General features: G+C 37.4%; 2 protein-coding genes across 3 annotated transcripts in view; one reads left to right on the top strand and one right to left on the bottom strand.

Moving 5' to 3' along the window:
• The first annotated feature begins 49 nt into the window (after window positions 1-49).
• Window positions 50-17,244, top strand: LOC131993725 (core histone macro-H2A.2). Its single transcript, XM_059359729.1, has 9 exons — window positions 50-627; window positions 2,883-3,060; window positions 5,401-5,507; window positions 8,005-8,202; window positions 10,036-10,131; window positions 10,824-10,923; window positions 11,027-11,116; window positions 13,815-13,989; window positions 16,701-17,244. Exons 2-9 carry the CDS (start codon window positions 2,889-2,891, stop codon window positions 16,864-16,866), a joined length of 1,104 nt encoding a protein of 367 aa, XP_059215712.1. The 5' UTR covers window positions 50-627; window positions 2,883-2,888; the 3' UTR covers window positions 16,867-17,244.
• A 5,324-nt stretch (window positions 17,245-22,568) lies between these two features.
• Window positions 22,569-25,968, bottom strand: part of gbf1 (golgi brefeldin A resistant guanine nucleotide exchange factor 1) — a 101,425-nt gene continuing 98,025 nt past the window's right edge. For both annotated transcript variants that reach the window (XM_059358842.1, XM_059358843.1), the window contains exons 38-40: window positions 25,248-25,425; window positions 24,289-24,471; window positions 22,569-23,459 (exon numbers count right to left, since the gene is read on the bottom strand). In XM_059358842.1, the coding sequence (XP_059214825.1) occupies window positions 23,212-23,459; window positions 24,289-24,471; window positions 25,248-25,425 (609 nt within the window). In that variant the 3' untranslated portion in view covers window positions 22,569-23,211. The remainder of the gene's footprint in view (window positions 23,460-24,288; window positions 24,472-25,247; window positions 25,426-25,968) is intronic.

The following is a 25,968-nucleotide window of genomic DNA, read 5'->3' as shown; positions in this document are numbered from 1 at the left end:
CTGATTGGCTGCTGAAACTGTCCGCCGCTTGGGATTTCTCTTCAAATGCATCAAACAGGCTGCCAGGACCATCCATCTCATTAATCCCACAGTCTTCTTAGGGAGATGCACTACCTGTTAGACCTGGAATTATTCAGTTTATATTCATAATTTACATATTATCACCTGGAAAATATCAAGTGAGATAAAGCCCCCTTTAAGAGAGGTCAGTTAGGTTAGGCCTACCATTTAGGGTCTGGAGAATTATTTTTAATCATACAGGGTTAGGGTTATATTAACATTGGCTTCACTATCTTCGTATTTAAGCACAACGCGTTCCTTCCAACCAACAATGTCCCTTGGAGTCATGTTGGGGGGCGTTTTCACTGAATTTTCCCTCTACTGAATTTTCCCTCTACTGAATTTTTCCCCTTTGCAGCATCAGTAGCACAGACCCAGCCTCCAACCAGACTACGCTGTTCCTGCTTGCTCTCAGGTTTTTCTAAGGTTGGGAAGCTAGATTACGCACAAGGACAGCTTATAAACACAACCAAAACAAAGCGCGCCGTCTTCCACCTGGGGGATTCGTCTGTCTTCCGTGCAGGAGCATCTCTGAGTGGCGCTGATCCGCGTTAAAGGACCAAACAGGTAGAAACTTAGAGGGTTTTTCATTTTCCATGCCCAGGCACATATCCGGATTGACGGGGACGCGTTACTTTCCATGTCTGATGTGATTACACACATGCAGAGGATTGGAGGCTACATGAAGCGGAGGGGGCGGCCGGGGGCTTGTTTAAACAAACGGCTCGTCGTGCTTAATGTCGCTATTGTAGAATAACACGCCAAATGTGGACTGAATAATTTTATTTAGCCAGAGGAGCTAAAATTAACCCTTAGCGAAATGCTTTGCCCCGTCTGAAACAGCGCCAATAAATAAAAAACACGTTCCCGTTAAAGCTAGTGTCGCCTTGTCAGGTTTATCTACGATTTAAATAAGTGAAAAGTCAATGTGAACGTCTGCGTAGCTACGTCGACGGGGTGTTGCTTGCTTCACTGTAGCGCTAGGCTCGCTACAGTAACGTTAGCCTACATGGCTCCGCTCACATTCCCGTCTTTTTCCATTTGGCACGCACACATCATATCCCTCCACCTCCTCCACCTCCTGCTTCATTAGTGCTCACATACGTCGAGGTTGTGTGAGTGAAGCGGCGCCGCTGCAGGCCGCAGCCAGCTCCGCTCACTGCTGGAACTTGTTTACATGGAAACCTCGGGGGGAATGGTAACCTTTCCTCCTAAACATCCTCGGTCAACATATGGCTCCGAGGAAAAAAGGGGGAAAGAAAAAGCGAGTGGCCGTCATTATGGCAGATACAGATAGTGGACGTGACGTATGTTTGTCCCTGTGTGGAGGATGTCGGCCTGAAACCTGACTTCTTTATGTCTTAGTGACTGTTTACAAATGATTTAGCGGGAGTTTGATATTTAAAGGTAATATTGATATTGATAATATTTTTGTTGAATGTCACTTTTCCCAGATTTTTTTGAAAATAATTAAAGTTTACATCACCTCAAATTCCAACCTACAAATTAATTTGAAAGCCATAAATATACTTTATATATATATATATATATATATATATATAGCAATGAAGATTCAAACACTTAATTAATTTGTTAATTTAGTTAATTATTCTAATGGCGAAATTCCACATACATAAAGCCACATTTTCCACAGGCCGACCTTTCTTTCCTGTTTTTGAAATTCAACTACCTTGAATGTATTAAAATAATTGAAAATAACAAATGTATACATACTGTTAACATATTTCAAGAAATATTTGGAGAAATGTAATATGTCATGCCTTTTTCTTTTTTTCGCTCCTTTCTTTTTAATTATTTTTTTTCCTCCTTCCTTTTTAATTATTTTATTATTCTGTTTAATTTACACCTGTACTGACTTATGCACTTCATTCACTTTGTCTCATATTTATTTATTTTCTCAATCTGTGATGCCAGACTTTGTTTTGTTCTACCCAAGATGAATGTTCTGACTGTAATTGGAACTTCTCAATAAAGTTAAATTTTCAAATAAAGGTTGAGAAACGATTATAAAAAAAACATAAAAAGTCCCAGGTGTCTTACCACCCTTTGGTCAGTTTAATAGGCCTACACATGTAATTCAACCCTCATACACATAATTGTATAATACTAATATTATTATTAATAGTAATAAGTATTATTATTAAATAATTAATTAATTGATCAAGCTAAAGGGTCTATGGAAAGTTGTCAATTTCCTTAATTTCTTTTACCAACTCTCACACTTCCAAATTTGATGTCCTACTTTAATTAAATTAAAACAATTTTTATAAAAAAAGATGTAGGGGTGTCTCAACATACAGATATTGAAGATTACCATGATATTCAAAAAATACATAGGCCTACATATGTATATACATAAGTCTCTTCAATTGTTTTTTTTAAATTCAGTTTAATTGATTTGCCTTAAAAATAGATAATCCACACAATAAACACAGGTAGAGGTTAATTTGACTGATAACAAATCTTAAATACGTAAGAACAAACAAAATAGTCCAATGAAAACACTTTAATGTGTTCTGTGGATTATTCATAAATAATTGGGACATTGTTTCTGGAAAGAGATTTTCCTAATACATTTTAAAAACATGTTTTCATTGCTGTGACCACTGCAAACAAAATGACATTGACATCCACTGCATTAGGGTGTAGGTAGATAATTCAAATCAGAGCTATTTATGTGGACTGATGGAATATTTTTTCTTTCTGCAATTTAGGAGAAGTAACCCTTTCACAATAGTGATGCTGCTGTTTATTTAACATGTTCCTGTTGTTGACTCACTGTGGTTGTACTTTGTGTGCAGAGCAAGATGTCAGCCAGAGGAGGAAAGAAGAAGGCCACCAAGCTGTCCCGTTCAACCAGGGCAGGTGTCATCTTCCCTGTGGGAAGGATGATGAGGTACCTGCGCACTGGCACGCACAAATACCGCATTGGCATGGGGGCGCCTGTCTACATGGCAGCAGTCATTGAGTACTTGGCAGGTATGGTGATCGCATGATTCAAGCTTCATACTACAGGCTTCAGTATCTCTAACAGCATAAAGCATATGAATATAATTCCAGCTGTAAACATATCCACATGCTCATTTTACTGTTGCATATGTAAATTACGTGTCATATGTAATACATATAATTCATATTCTTTGGCTCAGTGTGCTGCAAAAAATCCAACATAACATAAAGTTGCTAGTTAAAACTATTAAAGTAGTATGACATACAGTGGCAAGAAAAAAGTCTGTGAACCCTTTGAAATGGCCTAGTTTTCTGCATGAATTTGTCATAAAATGTGATCTGATCTGCATCTAAGTCCCAAGTATACCGCCCTACAAAGTCTAACTGCAGTAACTACAAAAAAGGTAAAACTGAGAAAAACTGCTTTAAAGTTTTTTTTAACGTTTTTTAACTGGCCAGCCAAATGTGTTATAGGTAGGTAAGTGATACGACACTTATTTCTACATGTGTTGACATGACATTTTTATGCTCAGAACACATGAGTATTTATTTGACCTTTGACCCCAAAAATGTAGTTACTGTACTCTTGCTGTAAAAGGTTCTAATAGTAATGGAAAAACAGAGTGCAGTAACAACAATGTTGTTGTCTGCTTTCAACTTTTATATTTTGTTTTCAGTGAATAAACACTTTCAAATTGATTTTATTATCAGTGTATTTAAAAGTGTTTAACAACTCTATTCAAAGATTTGTGTATTTATTATAAAGAAATGTAATATTTTAGTCTTAATATAATTTCTCTAACTTTTTTACTTCATCACTATGTAGATAATAATTTCCCTTAATAAACTTATAATTTTTTATTATTTCTATGTTTAAATCAGTATATATATCCAAAGCAGACTGTGGTAAGTGCAATTTCTGCTTGGTTTTGAGTTGGATTTTGTGGTTTTTATATAATTATTTCTCTGAAATAAAGCAAAATTGAAATCTAAAACTTTGTCACAAGACGTCAAGAAGTTCATTTTTAGTTATAACTCAATTTGGACCAAAAATGTAGTTACTGCAGTTAGACTTTGTAGGGCAGTATAGACAAACACAATGTGCTTCAATGTGATTCTCTCTACAAGAGGGCGCCCAGCCAAGTTCACTCCAAAGCACAACGCAGAAAGCTCAGTGAGGTATAAAAGAACCCTTGAGTAACAGCTAGAGACTTGAAGGAATCACTTCCTCACGTATTGAGTCATTACGTTACATGACACTTGAAAAAAACTAATTATTACCTTATTCTGACTAAAACTGGACAGCTGAAGTGCTTGTAAACGTGTTAGTCCGACTAATGGCGGAGTTCTCCAATTCTGATTGGGACACCCAGAAAATGCCATTGGAATAGGATTTTTAGCCGGTCACAATAGCAGGTCACATTAGCCGGTCACAATAGCAGGTCACATTAGCCGGTCACAATAGCAGGTCACATTAGCCGGTCACAATAGCAGGTCACATTAGCCGGTCACAATAGCAGGTCACATTAGCTGGTCACATTAGTCGGTCACATTAGCTGGTCGCAATAGCCGTCACATTAGCCAATCACAATAGCCGGTCACAATAGCCGTCACATTAGCCAATCACAATAGCTGGTCACAATAGCCGGTCACATTAGCCAATCTCAATAGCCGGTCGCATTAGCCAATTGCAGTAGCCGGTCACATTAGCCGGTCGCAGTAGCCGGTCACATTAGCCAATCACAGTAGCCAGTCACATTAGCCAGCCGCATTAGCCGGTCGCATTAGCCGGTCAGTAGCGACAGCACAAAGTTTCGGACTGAGGTCAACCGGAAAGGGCGGCATATTAACCCGCTGAAACGACGATATCGTCATCCAGTGTTGAGGAGGAGGACACATTCCCGTCGGTTATTATATTTTCTCAATTACATGTAAACTGGGACAAGGACAGAAGTCCTATTAGACGGCAACATCGATTTTTAAGCATAGCTCGATTAAACTGTGCATGTAAAGGCACTGATTGGATCTGGTTAACATCTCTGTTCATCAGTCTACCAAACACACAGACATGGTGTCCATGGCAGGACACCACAGAGGAACCTGCTGCTTTCCAAAGCATCACTGTATGCCAGGAGTTTGCCAAAGAGCCCCATGACACTCCACCATGCTACTGGCAAAATGTTCAATTTTATATTTATTTGCTTAGCATATGTCCACATTACTGTTTGTAGTAGTTTGTGTCTTGACTGTTTGTTTCTTGTTGTATTTCTGATGGGCTGGGAGCCACTCAGTGGGAAGTCAACAAGTTTAAATACCAGAACACAAACTGTATGCTTGATGCTTTTCCCACACTCTGTTTTCCCCTTGAAGCTGAGATCTTGGAGTTGGCAGGAAACGCAGCACGGGACAACAAGAAAGGCAGAATAACTCCCAGGCACATCAAGCTGGCTGTGGCCAACGATGAGGAGCTTAACCAGGTAACAGAACTCTATAAGACTGACATTATTTAGGGTGTAGACCTTCACATTTTAGGTAGTAGAATGCTCAAAAGGTGGCTACCATGTGCTCAAGCTGTTCAAGGCAACATCATAGTGTACAAACAAAGCCACAATCACAATGTGATGAATCAGAAGAGAGCCTCATCTGATCATTGTCAGTCCCAGGTACCTTTTTAAATGAACATATCAGTGAAGACTGAGTTTAACTCCTTGTGCTTGTAAAATAAAAAGATAAAAACAAGTTGATACAGTTTAAAATATGTCAGGCAATTCAGAATCAGTTTTCATTACTCAGAAGTGAAGGGTGAGGAGAACCTCCAATGAGCTGCTGGTAATGCACCAGGACCCTTAATTGTGACAACAAAACAAGTAAATACAATTGATAGTTAAACTGTAGTTGTATCTGAACAGTGTATCTGAACAGGAAGTCTACAGTGGCTTTATCTTTATCTTTATTTAAAAGAAAACTGAAGAACTGTGCTAATAAGCTAAATCAGGTAGAGCTGAGAGAATCTGCAGAGTTAATGATAATTCTTGGTGGGTTCATCACCACAGACCATACTTTTATTCTGATGCATTGTTTATAATAATAATAATAACTTTATTTATATAGCACCATTCAAAAACGAGTTACAAGGTGCTGTACAACAGAAATAAACATGTCATATACAATTAACTGACAACAACGAAATAAAACCACAAAAAGAAATTACAATTTATGTAATTTAACAAGGTAATCATACAACGATAATAAAAGGAAATTAAGAGAAGGTCTTTAGAAGAGATTTAATATTATATTAGCATATAATATTAAATCTGTTTTAAATTTGTTTGGTCAGTGCTGTTTTAAATTTGTTTGGTCAGTGGTGGGAAAGTGACAGGAAGTGACATCAGAATATTACACATGATTTTAAAGTAAAGAAGAGACAAAGGGAGTCTAGTGGCTCAGCTTGCCTCATCTACTCTGTCAGACGCACCAGTGGCTCCATCACCACACGCTGTTCTGTAGCATGTAGCATAGAATGCACTGCCATAACAAATGCGGTTTGAATAGGTATAATTAGTGTTGTGTGAGTAACAAGGTACTGTTCTCTCACGATAATGTGAGTAAAAGTGTTTTCCCTGGAGTGTGAGGCAGATGTCTGGTGACTGTGAAGGCTTCAGCTGACAGCAGACGGTGTGTGTAGCAGCTAATATTTCAGCAGGAGCAAAGTATCCAGACACTGTGGTTAGCCTCAGCTGCAGACAACCACAGTTATTGCACATCTGGTTGTAGAAGACAACTTCTTCCTTGAAGATGGGTGTGTTATCATATAATAATAATAATAATAATAATAATAATAATAATAATACATTTTATTTGTAAAGCACTTCTCATAAAATAATCTCAAAGTGCTACAGAAACCAGAAACAAAATAAACAACAGACTAAGAGAAAAATCAGACACGTTAAAATCAGCAGTAGATAAAAAAGACACAGGTAATAAAGTAGATTAAAGAAAACAGCTGAAGGAGGAGATGAAGGTGCAGAGACAATAATAAAAACATCTAGGGACAACCTAAAGATGTCTGCCTGAACAAAAAGGTTTGAAGCCCTTTTTTGAAAGTGTCCACAGAGTGAGGTTGTGGTAGATGTTCAGGGAGAGTTCTAGATGTGGGGGGCAGCGGAGCAGAAGGCTCCGTCTCCCATAGTGCCGAGTCGTGTGCTGGGCTGATGGAGGAGGTTTATGCTTTGGGACCAGAGGTTAGGGGTGGAGGAGTGAGGGGTGAGGAGGTCTTTGAGGTGTTGCGGGGCGTTGCTGTAGATGCAAAGGTGGGTGATGAGGGCGATCTTGTATTGAATTCTTGAGGTTATGGGAAGCCAGTGTAGGTTCTGAAGAATGGGGGTGATGTGGTCGTATTTGCAGGTTTTCATCAGAGTTCAGGCAGCTAGTGTTGTCAAAAGTATCGATACTCCAAAAAGTATCGATACTAAAACGTTGTATCCGGATACAGTACTCATTTTCAAAAGTATCGATCCGACAACTTATTAAGCAGTTAAACCATACAACCTCAAAATATTGTTCTAATTGTTATTGTTTATTGTATTTATTTATTTTTTGCACTACCTCAGACCTGAAGCTTGTTATCATAGTTGCAGTTTCTTTTTGCACAACTTTTTTATTATTAGTATTTAACCTGTGGTTCTGTTCATTTTTACATGTTGCATTTTTCTTGTTTGTTTTTATCCTGGTGGTATCGAAAATGGTATCGAGTATCGAATGTTTTCCTTAGTATCGGTATCGAGTTGAAAATTTTAGTATCGTGACAACCCTAAAGGCACTACAGTTTTGAATGAAATGAAGTTTCTGAAGGTGTTTGGCTGGTACAGTAATCAAGCCTAGAGGAGATTAGGGCGTGGACGAGTTTTGTGTTTTGTATGTTGTAGGACAGTACTTAGTCAAGCTCTTTGTTTTTGGAAATGTTTTCTCCATCAGCTTCTGCGGGGGGTGACCATATCAAATGGAGGAGTTCTGCCCCGGATCCACCCAGAGCTGCTCTCCAAGAAGAGGGGGAGTCGGGTGAAAGTGGACAGCCAGCAGTCGATCCCAGAGAAGCAGGAAGAACGCTCAAAGAGCAAGAAACCCGTCAAATCCTTAAAAAAAGTTAAAGGCAAACGAGGCCGGAAGCCAAAGGTCAGTCAGCTCCACACAGTTTGTCCAATTCTCAAACAGTCTGAAAGCAACCAAACTCTCAAACAGCGTTTGATAATGCATTTGACTCAGGAACAGACACATCAGAAACATCAGATTGAGCGCCATGGTAACTGAATGATTACAGCACATGCCACAAAACCAGCTTGATTCCGGCTGGGGATCTTTGATACATGTCATACTTCTGTTCCCATGCTATGCCAAAGAAAATCCAACAATAATGCCCACTTTATGCAGTGACTGGCCAGGTGTGTAAGGTAAAAAAAATAGGCAGGGTTGTAGAACCTGATAATGTAATAACCCCGATAATGTAATAAAAATCTGCACTTGAGTCCATTGAAAATGTAATAAAACCAGATAATGTAATAACTTCCCGATAATGTAATAAAGTGCATTTCCCAATAATGTAATACACTTTTTATCAATAATGTAATAAAGTATAACACCAAGCACCTTTAGTTTTCAAGAAGCTGTTGAATGCATTCGTGTGTCGTCATGGATACCTCGTTTGTGAAAAACGGATGAACGGGTCAAAAGTTAATAAACATTCAACTTTGACCTGTTGGTGGCGCTAGAGCTCTTGAGCTAGAGTTGATACACAGTATCACCACTTGAACCCAAGTAATGGGTGGTCTGCTGTTAAATTATTACAATATTGGGGAATTATTACATTATCAGGACTTGCAAAATGAAGGCTAACCTGATAATGTAATAACCTCCCATTAATGTTATACTTTATTACATTATTGGTAAAAAAGCGTATTACATTATTGGTAAAAAATCGTATTACATTATTGGGAAAAATGCACTTTCTTACATAATCGGGAAGTTATTACATTATCAGGTTTTATTACATTTTCAATGGACTCAAGTGCAGATTTATATGACATTATCGGGGTTATTACATTATCGGGAATTTATTACATTATCAGGTTCTATAAGGGTCCCACTGAATGTGTGCATCATCAGCCACATTTGTTCACTTCAGAATAGGTAGAAACAGTTTACCTTCACATGTACTTGAACAGCATGCACTTGTAAAGCGCTTTTCTAGTCAGAACAACCACTGAAATTGCTTTTACACTACAGATCACCCATTCACCTGTTAACACACATTCATACACTGATGGCCAGGCTTCACCATCTGAGGTTCAGTATCTTGCCCACTTCAACATGTAGACTACAGGGCCAGTTCAATCCTACAGTTTGTAGGATACGGAGACCTTTAGTGGACTTTGCAACAAATCAAGTCATTATAAATTTTTTTTTTAAATACAAAAATTTTAAAAACCATGACAAAATAATTTTTAGTCAAGGTTCACTCATTAGGTGTTTCTGGAGCTTTCAACTACTTCTCCTGGCAGGGCCATAGTTAAAATCACCTAGTTAATCATTAATTAATCATGCCCACTTTCGTTCAGGTTCAAGTCATGAGCCGCTTCAAGAGCCAGTTGAGTTTAGGAGTTGAACTCTGTTTGTCAAATATTATCTGCTTCAGAAAAAGTAGGTAAGTGAAGTTATGATGTGATGAGTTAAGATTATTTCTATGAATCAAGAATGAACTTTCACACTCATTGTGGTTTAACCTTTATTTAACAAAATATGCCACTCTGCCACAAGACTCAAGAAATGATGAAATATTAGTTCAAACAATAAGTGAAGGAACATGCCAATTTGACAGTCATCTTTGAACCTTAACACTTCTTGATCAAGTACTGGGGTTTGATGCTCCGCTTGCTTATTATCTTTTTCAGCTGTACCCTCTGTTATAATTTAAGTGTGGTTTAAATGTGCCATTCCTTCCATCTGGCAAAGAGCACAGACGAGTCTGTCCCAAACTCCACTGTGGAAGACGGTCCTGGAGATGGATTCACCATCCTGTCAGCAAAGAGCCTGTTCCTTGGACAAAAGGTAAAATAATATGTGTATTAGCCCGCTGAGGGCAACTGTTGATACTTTATGAACTGAAGCCGCTGATAGTTCATATGGAACAATTCATGTTTAGGTGAAAACCAGTGCAAAAAAACTTTGTAACCATAAGAGTGACAGAAGCTCACTGCACTGCAAAAAAGGATGTCTAAAAACAAGATAAAAACACTAAATCTGAGGGAAATGATCTTTCTGCATGGACAGATAATTTCACTTGACAAGATTTCTTAAATTAAGATTATTAAAGCTAGAAATAAGCATGTTGTACACTTAAAACAGGAAAATAACTCTTAAAACAAGATAAATTAAAGCTGCAAGCAGCGATGAACTGGCCTGAGCAGAGTGCACTGACAATTATTTGTTTCTTACCAAGATAAAAAAAAACTTTAGATTTAGAAGTGTTAGATAATTTATCTTGTAGTAAGAGTTAATTTCTTATTTTAAGTGTTCAACATGCTTATTTCTAGATTTAATAATCTTAATTCAAGAAATCTTGTCAAGCGAAATCATCTGTCCATGCAACAAGATCATTTCCCTCAGATTTAGTGTTTTTAACCTTTTTTGCAGTGTGTGATTTGGGGCAAAAGGCCAAACACGGTATCAGTCTAGTAGAGGACAGTTACTATATAGACTATGTAAACTCCAGCAGCTGTTTTCTCACACTGCTCCCACAGCTTTCACTAACAGAGAGTGAAATCAGCAAAATTGGAACAATCAAAGTGGAGGGGATAATTAACCCAACAAATGCAGAGATGGACCTTAAAGACGGAGTGGGTGAGGAGAACCGCTTATGTCTTATTTATTTCTTATTGACAAGTTTTCACACTTCCCTCTAGCAACCCAGTCTCATGTTCATGTTCTGTTGTGCTGTTTTCAGGCAATGCTCTGGAGAAAGCCGGGGGCCGAGAGTTCCTGGATGCAGTCAAGGAGCTGCGGAAAGCACAGGGACCTTTGGAGGTGGCATCAGGTACACAATGTTATATTATTATTATTATTATATTATATTATGGCCCTCAGTGTTTCTACAGGTTGTGCTGTTTGACATGCTGCTGAAGCTTGTTTTGACAGAGCTATGCTGCCCTACCAAGCCTAACTGCAGTAACTACATTTTTGGTCGAACTTGAGTTATAACTAAAAATGAACCCCTTGATGTCTGTTTTATCTTGTGACACAGTTTTAGATTTCAATTTTTTTTATTTAGAGAAATAATGATATAAAAACCACAAAATCCAACTCAAAACCAAGCAGTAATTGCACTTACCACGGTCTGCTTTGGAAATATATATACTAATTTAAACATAAAAATAATAGAAATTATAAGTTTATTTGATAAAGAAATTATCTAGATAGTGATGAAGTAAAAAAGCGAGATAAAATGATATTTGAACTAAAACATTACTCTATGATATTAAGTCTAAAATACACAAATCTTTGAATAGAGTTGTTAAACACTTTTACATATACTTATAACAAAATCAAATTGAAAATGTTTATTCACTGAAAACAAAGTATAAAAGCTGAAAGAAGACGACAACTTTGTTGTCACTCCACTCTGGTTTTGCATTACTATTAGAACATTTTACAGCAAAATGTGCAGTAACTATTTTTTGGGGTCAAAGGTCAAATCATCATGATTTTTGAGCATATTACATCATCAATACATGTAGAAATAAGTGTTATATCACTTATCTACATATAACACATTTGGCTGGCCAGTTAAAAAACTTTAAAGCAGTTTTTCCCAGTTTTACCCTTTGCGTAGTTACTGCAGTTAGACTTTGTTTTACACTTTTACATTACACTATTCATCTCCAAGTTAACTGGTCTTCCACTACAATGAAAGGTAGAGAAATGTGTCCACCCATTCTGGTTTATGTTAGATGTCAGGTCTCTCCCATGTTTCTTCAACCTTAAATGACCAACAGGTTTCACATAGATCTGGATTTGGGGTTTAGTTACTTAGAGTGGGGTAGAGTGGGTTGCCCCCCAATCGGAGGGTTGGTGGTTCGATCCCTGACCATGGCAGCCTACATGTCGAAGTATCCTTGAGCAAGATGCTGAACCCCAAATTGCTCCCGATGCTGAGTTCATCGGTGTGAGAATGAATTCCCAATGGTGGCAGGTGGCACCGTTTAGGGTAGCCTCTGCCACCAGTATGAATGTGTGAGTGAAAGGGTGAATGAGCGCCGTCTGTAGTGTAAAGCAAATCGACTAGAAACGCGCTATATAAGTGCAGGTCCATTAACCACTGCTTTTTGTTGGATGAAATGTTGTAATAATAATAATACAGTAATAATAGACTATTAAATTCCACTGATACAATGCTGATAAAGTAGTGTAATAATGAAAGTAAACCCTTTCAGAGAGTAATGAACTTTTCTCTTATACATTTAGATATTTGTATTGAAATGTGAAAAACATTAAAGAATCTTAAGTAAATAAAGTGTAAATGATATCATACAACCAAAATAGAAAACACACAACCCAGGAAGAAACATGGACACTTTATGACAGAGTAGTTCTAAGAAACCGCCATGAAATGTTTTAGCACATCTGCACACATGGATGCACATATATTTGAAATACAGTAAAAATTCAGGCAGAAAATTTCCATTAGGGAGGTAGAAGACACTGCCAGTATAAATAAATACACATAAATATGAAACATGTGGACAGGGGCCTTGTTGGTGACATTCTTATGTCAACAAACCGGTATGTTAACACAATGGGCAATATTGTACAATATATGGACATCATGACCGCATTCATTTTTGCTGAGTCGATATTGAAATGATTGCGTCAGTCCACCACTATTTTTGTTACAACATTCTGGTAGTGTTGAAGTTTGGTGCTCATGCAAGAACATTTCTGTAGAATAATTTCACTGTACAGAGCTCCAGGTCCAGAACGAGAAGAGTTGCGCTGTATTAGTTACTTGAAAATAAAATCTGTAGACGAGTAAATAAAATACATTCAACAACAGCAATTAGTGTACCTGGTCTCTTTGGAATAAAAACCATTCACAAAGTTGTGTCAGATACTTTTGAAAGAAGTGTTATGTCACCTTTTCTCTTTTTAAATCTGTTTTAAACTGCTTAAGCGGTCTTGAATACAGCTTTAACCTGTTATTAACCTTTTAAAACCTCTCTTAAATAAAATGCAACTTTTTCAATATTAACCTTACTGTTAACAAAATGAAACCTGGTTGTTTAATTGAAACACACCTTATGAATGAAATACTTTCAAAACATTTCTCTTCATATACATGTAAACATCAAAACATGAATCATCATCGTCATCATCTTCAGCCCCACTAACAGCTCAGGTCCTCACTCTGAAGTAGAAACGTGTAGAGATGTAAGAGCATTCATAAAACAAAACCGGTGAAGGTGACGAATGTCTCACTGAAGAGCAAATGTGTAAATACAACTGGTTCTTCGGGGGAGACCTATTATTATTTTCTTTACATTACATTTATTGCATCACATTATTATCCACTCAACAGTATGTTTAGAGACATCTGATGACCATCAAGCACAGAGCCGATCTGATGAAGCAACGTGCAAACCTTGTCTTATGCACTTTATCCATAAAGTCATGTTGATTCGGGTTTCCTGGTGTAGATCTTAGATTTCTTTTTGATTTTGTGTCTTTTCCCCCTGCAGTGGCAGTGAGCCAGGCCAATGGGATGGCAGCCCGCTTCATCATCCACTGTAACGTCCCTCAGTGGGGTTCAGAGAAGTGTGAGGACCAGCTAGAGAAGACGGTGAAGAACTGCCTCTCAGCAGCAGAGGAGAAGAAGCTCAAATCTGTGGCTTTCCCTTCACTTCCTGCTGGACGGTGAGCTCCACTCTGACACACTGCTCACTTCTACAGTACAGGCCAAAAGTTTGGACACACCTTCTCATTCAATGCGTTTCCTTTATTTTCATGACTATTTACATTGTAGATTCATCAAAACTATTAATGAACACATGTGGAATTATGTACTTAACAAAAAAGTGTGAAATAACTGAAAACATGTCTTATATTCAAGTAAGCAAAGGGTGGTTACTTTGAGGATCTAAAGTAAAAGACATGTTTTCAGTTATTTCACACTTTTTTTGTTAAGTACATAATTCCACATGTGTTCATTCATAGTTTTGATGCCTTCAGTGAGAATCTACAATGTAAATAGTCATGAAAATAAAGAAAACGCATTGAATGAGAAGGCGTGTCCAAACTTTTGGCCTGTACTTTAGCTCCCTGCTGCCAATGTCTTTGTCAGAGTTGAGACAATATCGTGCCAGACAACATCTGTGCTTGTTTACTTCATTGTGAGGTGCTGGGGTTAACCCTTTGATGCACAACATATAAACACCTTCTAATGTACAACATGGGTCAAAAATGACCGGCATTCATTTCCCATGTTATTTCATATTGGCTGTGTGTTTGAATATCTTTTTTTATTACAACAGATAATTATATTTATTTTTCCTTTCATACTGTAGGATATTAAAAGTTCTGACTGGAGCCACAAACCACCAGGAATCAGGATTGCTTTAGTTCAATTTGCGATTTATTTATGGTTTGGTGATAAATAGTGAAAAGGGGATGCTTGCAGGATGATTGCCATGGTTCTAAACAAAAGAGAGAACACATTACAATGTTTTGGCCGAACAATTCATACATCCATTCTTTTAGATCATATTAAATGTGTCTGAATTAAAGAAACAAGAATTTCACAATAATGATTAACCAAACTCATAATCCTTACTATTAATTAACAAATCAGATCAAATATAACAAATGGTCCATTAACCTTAATGTCAGACACACCATAATTCAAAGGAATATGAAGAAACTACTTACATTGAAGTTCAAGTCAGAAGACACATGGCAAACACTAGTGTCTGGGGACAAAGAGGAGGAAGTGACCTTCAGGCCTCTATTTATAAGGTGGGAAGTACCACAACCCTGAGCCACCACTGGGTGCCTCCTCCTAGTGGAGAGGAGGAGATGAACTGGCACTTTCTAACACATACTTTATGAAGAAAAATTGTTTGTGTATTATTACATCAAGTTTTGAGTATATGTGTAACTATGTTTGTCTTATTTTTAAGGTTTAACTTTAAAAGAACCACCAGATTACATTGGAAAATCACATATTTTAACATTTGAGATTTATTAGAGCCACCAAATTATAATTTATATTGGAATAACAATGCACAACATTGGTCAAAAATGACCTTGTGCATTAGAAGCATAGTGTTAAAAAAAGGGGGGGTTTATTCGAAAAGTAAGAAATGAAAACAAAAAATTAGGATGTATGATGATCAAAAACAAGTTATTTGAGGAAAACCTGCGTTACTGAAAAATGAAATTAATTTATTGCAAAGATATAGAATATGAGGGGACAACTGCTATGGTCATTTTAGTGTTTCATATTTTTATTGATGTGTATACAAAAACAACAGAGGGACATACCTGTATCAGGGTACATTGGTACACATCCTTAGATTAAGATTTGTATCATTTTAAGAACAAACAACGGTCACTTAAAATGAAACCAAATAAACTATACAATATTTAGATATTTAGACATAGTCTGTATAAAATGATTAAACTGACCACATAAACATAACAGATAAAATACATAAATAATAGTAAAAGAGAGAGGTGAAAGAGGAGGAAAAAATTGTCATTTTCGAAGGAATCCCTTGACCTCTGACCTCAAAATATCTGATTGAAAATGTGTTGTGCGGGTCCCAAATCTCCCCTTTACAGATATTGCAGAATTATGAATGTGATATGAATATATGATTGCGAATGTGCTATTTTAAAATGGTGTAATTGAATATTGGGCAAAGGCACAGGCCTACTTGGGCCACGCCAGTCAAAAAAACTGTGGTTTTGGTAGAAGTTTGGTAGAAGCCATATTTCGATCCCTTTGATCGCCAATGATCAATGGTTATTGTGTTAGAGTTTTATAAAGTGTCACTCCTGGGTATATTGATGGATGTCTCACTTACACTTAACACACCTCCCTAGGCTAAAATGATTTCCAGTCTGCTAACTCCTCCAAACACAATACTGGCTAAGAAATGCTAAATGGATTTCTAGTCATAACCATATAACGACCACTGATTGTACATTACAAATCATCAGTCATCCATTCATATACACATTTATACACTGATGACATTATGCACATTCCTACTCTGATGAAGCAGTACTGGGAGCAGGTTGGGGTTCAGTATCATGGTCATGGGAGCGAACCACCGATCCACTCTACCCTCTGAGCCACGGCTGCCCCGTAGAATGGAGATGATGAAATGCCAATTCTCTGATTATCAGATTTCATCATGTAACCTCACATTCACAGCATCATTATTTACACAGTGCTGACAGTTTCAGTTTGTGGTGACTTTATTTTTAACAGCAGTAATGATTTAATATATGAATCTGCTTATATAAATTAGACTTCACTAGTCAGTACTGATATAAAAAAATGTCCGTTGTGAACTGCTGTTGTTCTGAAATGGATTTCACAACCTGAATCTCTCTCACAGGAACGGATTTCCAAAACAAACAGCCGCCCAGCTCATCCTCAAGGCCATCTCCAACCATTTTGTGTCGTCTACCAGCTCCTCTCTGAAGAACATTTACTTTGTTTTATTTGACAGCGAGAGCATTGGAATATACCTTCAGGAAATGGCCAAGCTGGATGCAAAGTGAGGATTCTTGTTTTAGGGGTTTGTTTTTCTAACTGTTGTTTGTTGCAGGTGGTTTAGATAGAAGAGGTGACACTAGGGGGTTTGATGTGGAATCTGTCTTGGTTAAAGAGGAAAAAAAAAAATGTGTGAGTGGAGTGCTGTTCACGTTTATGTTTCACTGTCCCTTCAAGAGATTGCATTCTTTATAGATTAGATAATTTAAATCCGTACAGTTTGCCATTGCGGTTCCTTGTTTAACGATGTTTTACATTCCATGTACAAATATAGCAGTTTTCCTGGCCTCTGTAGTTTCTGATACAATTAGTTTACTAAAAAACTGTGGTTCTCATTCTGCTTTGAAATAAAAACTCGGATGTTTTACACCAGAGATCCACTTTTTCACCACTTGTATTTCTTTCTTGTTACACTTTTTTAAACAAGTCTATCTAAAGTATTACATTATGGTCATCAAAACTAGGTATGAACCTAGAAGAAGGACGGAGCTTGTCAGTGTGCTTAATTGTTGCCAAACTGTTACAGGGATTGTCAACAGTGTGCTATAATCTGGATTTCATAATCCTTAGCCATTTATCCAAACTCAGGTCGGGGGGGTTGGAGCGGGTCCCAGCTGACATTGGGTGAAGGGGGGGGGACCACCCTGGACAGGTCACCAGACTAACACAAGACAGACAACAATTCATGCTCTCATTCACTCCTACGGGCAATTTACAGTCACCAGTTTAAGCTCAGCTGCATGTCTTTGGACTGTGGGAGGAACCCAAGCTGACACGGAAAACATGCAAACTCCACACAGAAGAGCAGCAGGCCGGAGTCGAACCAGCGACCCTCTACACCACCCTGTCAAATCCATGTTCATATTAAATGTTCACGTAGGACTGATTTAATTTAATGGCAACAATCTCACCATGCTGTTTTAAATGGTTTGTTGTGTCTTGGATTACTCATCTAAAGTGTCTTTGGGTAACTGATAACTACGCTGTTAAACAGACTAAACCTAGCTAACACCCTGTTAGACAGTGGTGTTCAAAATAATAGCAGTCCAATGTGACTATCCAGATTAATCCAGGTTTTTAGTATATTTTTTATTGCTACATGGCAAACAAGGTACCAGTAGGTGCAGTAGATTCTCAGAAAACCAACAAGACCCAGCATTAGTGATATGCAGCTCTTAAGGCTGTGCAATTGGGCAATTAGTTGAAAGGGGTGCGTTCAAAAAAATAGCAGTGTGGCATTCAATCAGTGAAATCATCAATTTTGTGAAAAAACAGGTGTGAATCAGGTGACCTCTATTTAAGGATGAAGCCAGCACTTGTTGAACATGCATTTCTCTTTGAAAGCCTGAGGAAGATGGGTTGTTCAAGACATTGTTCAGAAGAACAGCGTGCTTTGATTAAAAAGCTGATTGGAGAGGAGAAAACTTATAAAGAGGTGCAAACAATTATAGGCTGTTCAGCTAAAATGATCTCCAATGCTTTAAAATGGAGAGCAAACCCAGAGACACGTGGCAGAAAACGGAAGACAACCATCAAAATGGATGGAAGAATAAGCAGAATGTCAAAGGCTCAGCCAATGATCAGCTCCAGGATGATCAGAGACAGTCTGGAGTTACCTGGAAGTGCTGTGACAGTTAGAAGACGTCTGTGTGAAGCTAATCTATTTACAAGAATCCACCGCAAAGTCCCTCTGTTAAACAAAAGGCACGTGCAGAAGAGGTTACAATCTGCCATAGAACACATCAACTGGCCTAAAGAGAAATGGAGGAACATTTTGTGGACTGATGAGAGTAAAATTGTTCTTTTTGGGTCCAAGGGCCGCAGACAGGTTGTGAGACGAGCCCCAAACTCTGAATTCAAGCCACAGTACACAGTGAAGACAGTGAAGCATCATGATATGGGCATGTTTCTCCTACTATGGTGTTGGGTCTATTTATCACATACCAGGGATCATGGATCAGTTTGCATATGTCAGAATACTTGAAGAGGACATGCCCTTGAAATGGGTGTTTCAACAAGACAATGAGCCCAAACACACTAGTAAACCAGCAAAATCTTGGTTCCAAACCAACAACATTGATGTTATGGAGTGGACCTTAATCGAATGGAGAACTTGTGGGGTGACATCAAAAATGCTGTTTCTGAAGCAAAACCAAGAAATGTAAATTAATTGTGGAATGTTGTTAGAGAAACTTGGAGTGGAATAACAGCTGAAAGGTGCCACAAGTTGGTTGACTTCATGCCACACAGATGTGAAGAAGTTATAAAAAACTGTGGTCATACAACTAAATATTAGTTTAGTGATTCACAGGATTGCTAAATCCTAGAAACAAAAAAGTTTGTACAAAATAGTTTTGAGTTTGTAAAGTCAACTGCAGACACTGCTATTTTTTTTTAACACACCCCTTTCAACTAATTGCCCAATTGCACAGCCTTAAGAGCTGCATATCACCAATGCTGGGTCTTGTTGGTTTTCTGAGAATCTACTGCACCTACTGCTACCTTGTTTACCATGTAGCAATAAAAAATATACTAAAAACCTGGATTAATCTGGTTAGTCACATTGGACTGCTATTATATTGAACACTACTGTAGGTCTGAACATGCCCACAGCCTCAAATGTTGTACATACTCACATACAAAATTCAACCATTAAAAAAAATAATAAAAACAACTATTTCAAACATTTTAAATGTTAATAATCCATGACTAAATTTATTGCAAATATTTCTCATCACTAAAAAGTAGTGATTCAAACTAATGTAGTAAAAACAGTGAGCATATAAGCATTTAAAACTATAACTGCTACGCTTCAACCACGACTCCATCTTTGAGTCTTCAAGTGATTGACAGGTGATGCCAGGTGGCATATGACAGGTTGGGTCCAACCATCCTGGTATGGGGGACACTCTGGGTTTTTTATGACCTTATACTTTTATTTTCCTAAAATATTTATTAAATAATTATTTTTAAAGGACTTTTGCATGGATACTATTTTTTATATTTTTATGCTGAAAAAAAAAAGATTTATTTGACCTTTGACCCCAAAAACGTAGTTACTGCACTGCTGTAAAAGGTTCTAATAGTAATGCAGTGCAATGAGTGCAGTAACTACAATGTTGTCTTCTTTCCGCTTTTATATTGTTATATATTTTATATTGTTTTTCAGTAAATTAACATTTTCAAATTGATTTTGTTATAAAGGTGTTTAACAACTCTATTCAAAGATTTGTGTATTTTAGACTTAATATAAAGAAATGTTATATTTTAGTCTTAATACAATTTTATCTCACTCTTTTTTTTAAACTTAATTACCATCTACATAATAATTTCCCTTTCAAATAAACTTATAATTTCTATTATTTTTATGTATTAATCAGTATATATATCCAAAGCAGAACATGGTAAGTGCAATTACTGCTTGGTTTTGAGTTGGATTTTGTGGTTTTTATATCATTATTTCTCTGAAATAAAGCAAAATTGAGATCTAAAACTTTGTCACAAGATAAAACAGTCATCAAGGAGTTATTTTTGGGTTGAATTACCCAGGTATAGTCTGGGGAGGGGGAATATTTTGGGCTGTTATACCGGTTCATTCATGAAATATGTTACACACTGCATCTTTTCTGAGTTCCTCAGTTAAAGTTGGAAAAGGTTTTAAATTGGATAAGTCAGTTTAAGAGCAGGTTCAGGTGCACTCCTTGTGGTTAAATAAAGTCTTTTTTGACCGAACACTTTTTTTATGCGTAAAAAAACAAACACACCAAAATGAGCACTTTCTTTACATCATATTTATTACATAGTAAAAAGTACATTACCTTTCATTTATATATACACATTATATCCATGTAATTTACTGTTCAAGCAAGACTCAGCTCCTGATAAGAGTCCCCTACAACAAATAAACACACAGCTTACTCTGTCTCATGTTGGTGGCTCTATAAGGCTGTAGTGTTACCCGGTTGCCAACTGGACGTCAGTGGAAGAGTTCATCTCTTCTTTCCCAACTCAATAAATAACATTTAACATCACTTAGAGAAGCCCAGGTCCACACTGGGTGGACATCTACACCTTTACTCTAGGTCACATATTTGGCATTAAATGGTGAATTAGTCTCTATGAGTTTGTCAGGGTCCATATCGTTGTACACAAGGCACAATCAGCATGCAAGAATGTCCACAGATTTCTATGGAAGCAAAGTGTAGCAGCTCAACACCTAGCTGTGAAGTGTAACCACATGAATACATACTTATTATTATAGCAAAACAATACTTTAGTCTGAAAACTTTATCAGAGTTTGTCTGCACTAAATCTTACCGGTAAGGTGATTATTCAAAAATGGTGCCAGATCAAAAACTAGATTGTGAGTGAAATATTGTTTGAAAGTTGCTCAAATGAAGTTAGTCTAATTCTGAGAATGATGGATGTCATGAGGCATACATAGTTTATCATATTTATTTTATTCCTTTTTTGAATTGATCTGAACTGGTGAACTCTGTTGCTATGAACTTTATACATTTGACTATTTTTTAGAAATGTTGATTGTATTATAAAGTCGACTATTAAGATATGTGTGCGTGGTTTTGAAGTTGCTGAATCGAAATCACGTTTGGGAAATGAAATGAAGCAAAGAAATAACCTGCAGAAATATGTAAACTACTGAAATGAATATGGGTGCTTTTCACAGAAAATATTTCAATTCCATAAATTCAGTATTCAGTAATGATTATATTTAACAATGTGGTGTTAGGTTGCTGTTATGACTAGATTCAATAGATATCTGTGTGATATGACGAGTAACCCAGTCTTGTTACAAAGAGCCTCTCGGGCCTTGGGGATTAATCCAGTTGCAGAAAGCTACACAAACATGATAAAATGACATCAATACTGAACTCCTATCATTTGTTAGACTCATCATAAACCATAAAAGCCACTATTTGGATCTCTAACGCTCCCCCCAGTGAACTGAGCTCACTTCCCACTCAAGTATCTACATTTTGGAATGTTGTAGATGTGACGTCTCCAGTCCACCAGAGGTTTCACGTGCACACACTTCCTCTTTGTTTAGTGGAAGAGGAATTCAGAAGGTGCCAAAACAAAAGCTTGTTTTGCTGTTGGGGGCAAGGAGTCCATGCAAATTTAAAGAAATGAAAGATATAAACAGATCGGGCCATTACAGAAGAACAGAGCAAAACATGGCTTCTTTAAAACAAAAAAGGACTGGCATATAAATAAACAGTTTTCAGTCAGTCACTGATTCCTCTGTGATGTGATACAACAGCTCTGTTAAGACTTCTTCAACATCTGACAAAAGTCAAAGCTCTGGAAATCTGATTTATTCAACAACATGCAGTACCTAAAATCCAAATGACTGGCGTGGATCTTGAATGTCGCTGTCTGAAATCTCTAGATTAATATGAAGCGAAGCCATGAGGTCAGCCTGGTCTTATCTAGTTAAATCTTCAAAAATGGAGGGGTTTTTAGAAATTATTTCCAAAAAGAAAACATGGGAATGACAGTGCCAACTCCCACTTCTGATGGTCCAGTCTTTTATACCACATTTCAAATCATGCTCAACATTAGGGAAATGTGTTTTTGAACATTAACCTGATGGTGAGCAGATTAGGAATAATCCCACACTCACATATGAAAACTGTAACTAACAGATTCGTTTTTTGGTTGTTTTTTTTGAAGATAATTAACATCTGCCTTACATTCTCAACAATAAAACTGTTGAGGGGAAATAATAAATCAGAATTTATATATATTTTTTTTACATTTTACTAAAATGCCTATAAATTATTGAGTTAAAAATACTGTAATCTGCCAATAAAATGCTCACCATGTAGTATAACTACTATGTACTATGTGTTATACTACATACAATGTACAGTAGTGTAACATTAAGTATTTCCAGAAACAGTGAGGACAGGACCTCAGACTTCAAACTACAGCCCTGATCTACATCTTTAGCAAACCCACTTCCCCTCAATTAGATTTGTATGTTTAATATATTTCCTTGTATGACTTGCATCCTGCATTTTATGTTCCAAAATATCTGGACATGATGTCCTATGTCTCAATTTAGTCCTCTATCCACCGTAATAAGAACAAATCAAACACAGAGAATTAACAACCTGTGGTTTTTAACAATGTCTGATGTTTTGGGGATTCTCCTTTATAATAAAATGTGGTATAATTGAGTTGTCACATCTATTTTGTCTTTTCGTACATAGGTCATTTAAAAACCTGGTAACAACATGTTGGAGTTGAAGTGTGCTGGATCCAGTTGTCAAAGGGCCGGTGGTCTGGAAAGATGACAGAGTGGGGGGGGCACGTTAGCTCAAGTTCTCTTACTTGACCTCGTCAGAAGGGCTCATAGGTCTGGGACCAGGAAGGAGTGGTACAGGGGACGTGGCCTCGATGAGGGCGGGGTTCAGGATGATTGGCAGGGACATGGGTGGGACTCCAACCTGCAGGGGGGACGCGAGGGGCTGCAGGATGAGGGGGGACTGGCTCAAGGGTGAGGGAGCCTGGGGGGGGGACGTGGTTAATGGCACCGGGGAATTTGAGGTTGGGACTGGAGACGACCGGTCCGATCCTAGAAAACAGAAAACAGAAATTTTAATATAACTAAGTCACTTTTCCACAACTCAGCTTTATTCAGCCCTACAAAGTCTAACTGCAGTAACTACACAAAGGGTAAAACTGAGAAAAAACGCTTTAAAGTTTTTTAACTGGTCAGCCAAATGGGTTATAGGTAGGTAAGTGATATTTCTTCATGTATTGATGATGAAATTTTTGTGCTCAAAAATCATGATGATTTATTTGACCCCAAAAACTTAGTTACTGCATTGCTGTAAAAGGATCTAATAGTAATGCAAAACCAGAATGCAGTAACAACAATTTACAACAAGTCGTCTTCTTTCAGCTTTTATATCTTGTTTTCAGTGAATAAATGTTTTCAAGTTGATTTTGTTAGAAGTGTATTTAAAAGTGCAAATACAACTTGTATAAATAATATAATATTAAGTCTAAAATACTCGAGTACTTTAGACTTAATGTCATAAAGTAATGTTATATTTTAGTCTCAATATAATTTTATCTCACTTTTTTACTTTATCACTATCTAGATAATAATTTCCCTTTCAAATAAACTTATAATTTCTATTATTTTTATGTTTAAATTAGTATATATATCTAAAGCAGTCTGTGGTAAGTTGTTTTTGAGTTGGATTTTGTGGTTTTTATATAATTATTTCATTGAAATAAAGCAAAATTGAAATCTAAAACTTTGTCACAAGATAAAACAGACATCAAGGAGTGTCATGTTTAGTCATAACTCAGTTTTGACCAACAATGTAGTTACTGCAGTTAGACTTTGTAGAGCAGTATAGATAAGCTCTGTGCAGCATGAGTCCCTGTTTTACCGCTGGCACTGGCTGGTTGGGGCTCCTTGGGGGATGCTGGCCTGCTGGGGTTTTGTGTCTCTGCAGGGCTGACAGGAACTGGGGAGGGCAGCTGAGCAGGTGGTGGGGACGCCTGTGGGGATGAAGGCCGGCCTGCTGACGGTGTTTGCTGCACTGGTTCTGCTGGAGGACTGGGCACTGGATCTAAAATGAAGATGATTCATGAGAAACACCGAGTCAGCTACTGGTGCCATAACAAGCTAAAATACTACACCAAACCGCTGAGCTTCATGTTGTATGTGTGGTTCTCAAATGGGGGTACGTGTACCCCTGGGGGTACGTGAAGGCACTCCAGGGGTACATGAGATTTTAAAATATACATTTAAAAAGTAGCATCCATGTAAAAATCCTAAAAAAAATAATTATTTAAAAAATATTTTAGGATAAGTATAAGTTCATAAAAGTAATTTTATATTCAGTAGGCTATTCAATTTAATTATCCTAAAAACCCAGAGTGTCCCCCATACCAGGATGGTTGGACCCAACCTGTCATATGACACCTGGCATCACCTGTCAATCACTTGGAGACTCAAAGATGGAGTCGTGGTTGAAGCGTAGTAGTTATAGTTTTAAATGGTTATATGCTCACTGTTTTTACTACATTACTTTGAATCACTACATTTTAGTGATGAGAAATATTTGCAATAAATTTAGTCATGGATTATTAACATTTAAACTGTTTGAAATAGTTTTGTTTTTTTTCAAAGTTTAATAAATCAGACACTGATGGCACCGCGCTCAGTTTTTAAGTCTTTTTTTTTTTTTCAACCAAAAATGCTTTGCCCTGGCTAGGGGGCAAAAATTATATTTCACAGGGGGTACATCACTTGAAAAAGGTTGCGAACCACAGGTTTAGAACATACAACCATGTAAAAGCTAAACAGTCCATATTCCTGCATCCTTATGGATATGCCCTATACCTGGTATGACAGTCTGTTTGAAGAGCTCCTCCTTCAGGTGAGGCAGGAAGCAGACAATTCGTTCCCAGGTTATTTCCCACAGGTCGGAGTATCCTGTCCTAGAGTCTGCACTGTGGAAGATCCCTGCTGTGTCCATGACCAGCAGCATGTTCTTCAGAGACTCAGGGATGGCCTCCAACTACACATACAAATGCAGAAAAGGTACATCAGCAAGGTCACAGACTTAATCAGTCATTCAAAACCACAACTTCAAATATATAAATTTTTGTTGTATCACTTGGAACATGAAATGCTCCTTCATTTCCGAGCCTGCAGAAACCCTTTCACCACTGAATGATCTTTAAAGGAGTTTAAAAATGCTTTAAACAACAGTTGTTCAGTCTCTAAAATACTGGTGTTTGTGTTTATTCACGGATGATAATGACTGATGAATGATTGTATTTCTGACAAAAAGTGAATGAACACATAAAAGTTCAAGAGTAACTTATCTACACTGATGATGGATTATATACACAATGGGCCTCATTCATGAAACGTTAGTAGATTTGTGCGTAGATTTGCACATAAAAGCCTACGCTACTAAAAACCTACTCCGGATTCATGAACGCCGCGGGAAACTCAGATCTGATCGTAAACACGTGTGTATGATCATGAATGCCAATCCATCGTAAGGTGGCAGCGCGCTCCCGATAATCAGCAATTAGCATGAACCCCGCCCATG

Source organism: Centropristis striata, chromosome 20 (genome assembly GCF_030273125.1).
Source record: "Centropristis striata isolate RG_2023a ecotype Rhode Island chromosome 20, C.striata_1.0, whole genome shotgun sequence".
Taxonomy (NCBI): Eukaryota; Metazoa; Chordata; class Actinopteri; order Perciformes; family Serranidae; genus Centropristis; species Centropristis striata.
Note: the sequence above shows the minus strand (reverse complement) of the source record. Positions and strands in the feature narration are given on the sequence as shown.

What these genes read in the sequence shown, in the direction of transcription:
- LOC131993725 (XM_059359729.1), top strand. Translation starts at nt 2,889, where the DNA reads ATGTCAGCCAGAGGAGGAAAGAAGAAGGCCACCAAGCTGTCCCGTTCA. An exon ending in AGTCATTGAGTACTTGGCAG is followed by an intron (nt 3,061 to 5,400) that starts GTATGGTGATCG and finishes TTCCCCTTGAAG; the next exon opens with CTGAGATCTTGGAGTTGGCA. An exon ending in ACCTTTGGAGGTGGCATCAG is followed by an intron (nt 11,117 to 13,814) that starts GTACACAATGTT and finishes TTCCCCCTGCAG; the next exon opens with TGGCAGTGAGCCAGGCCAAT.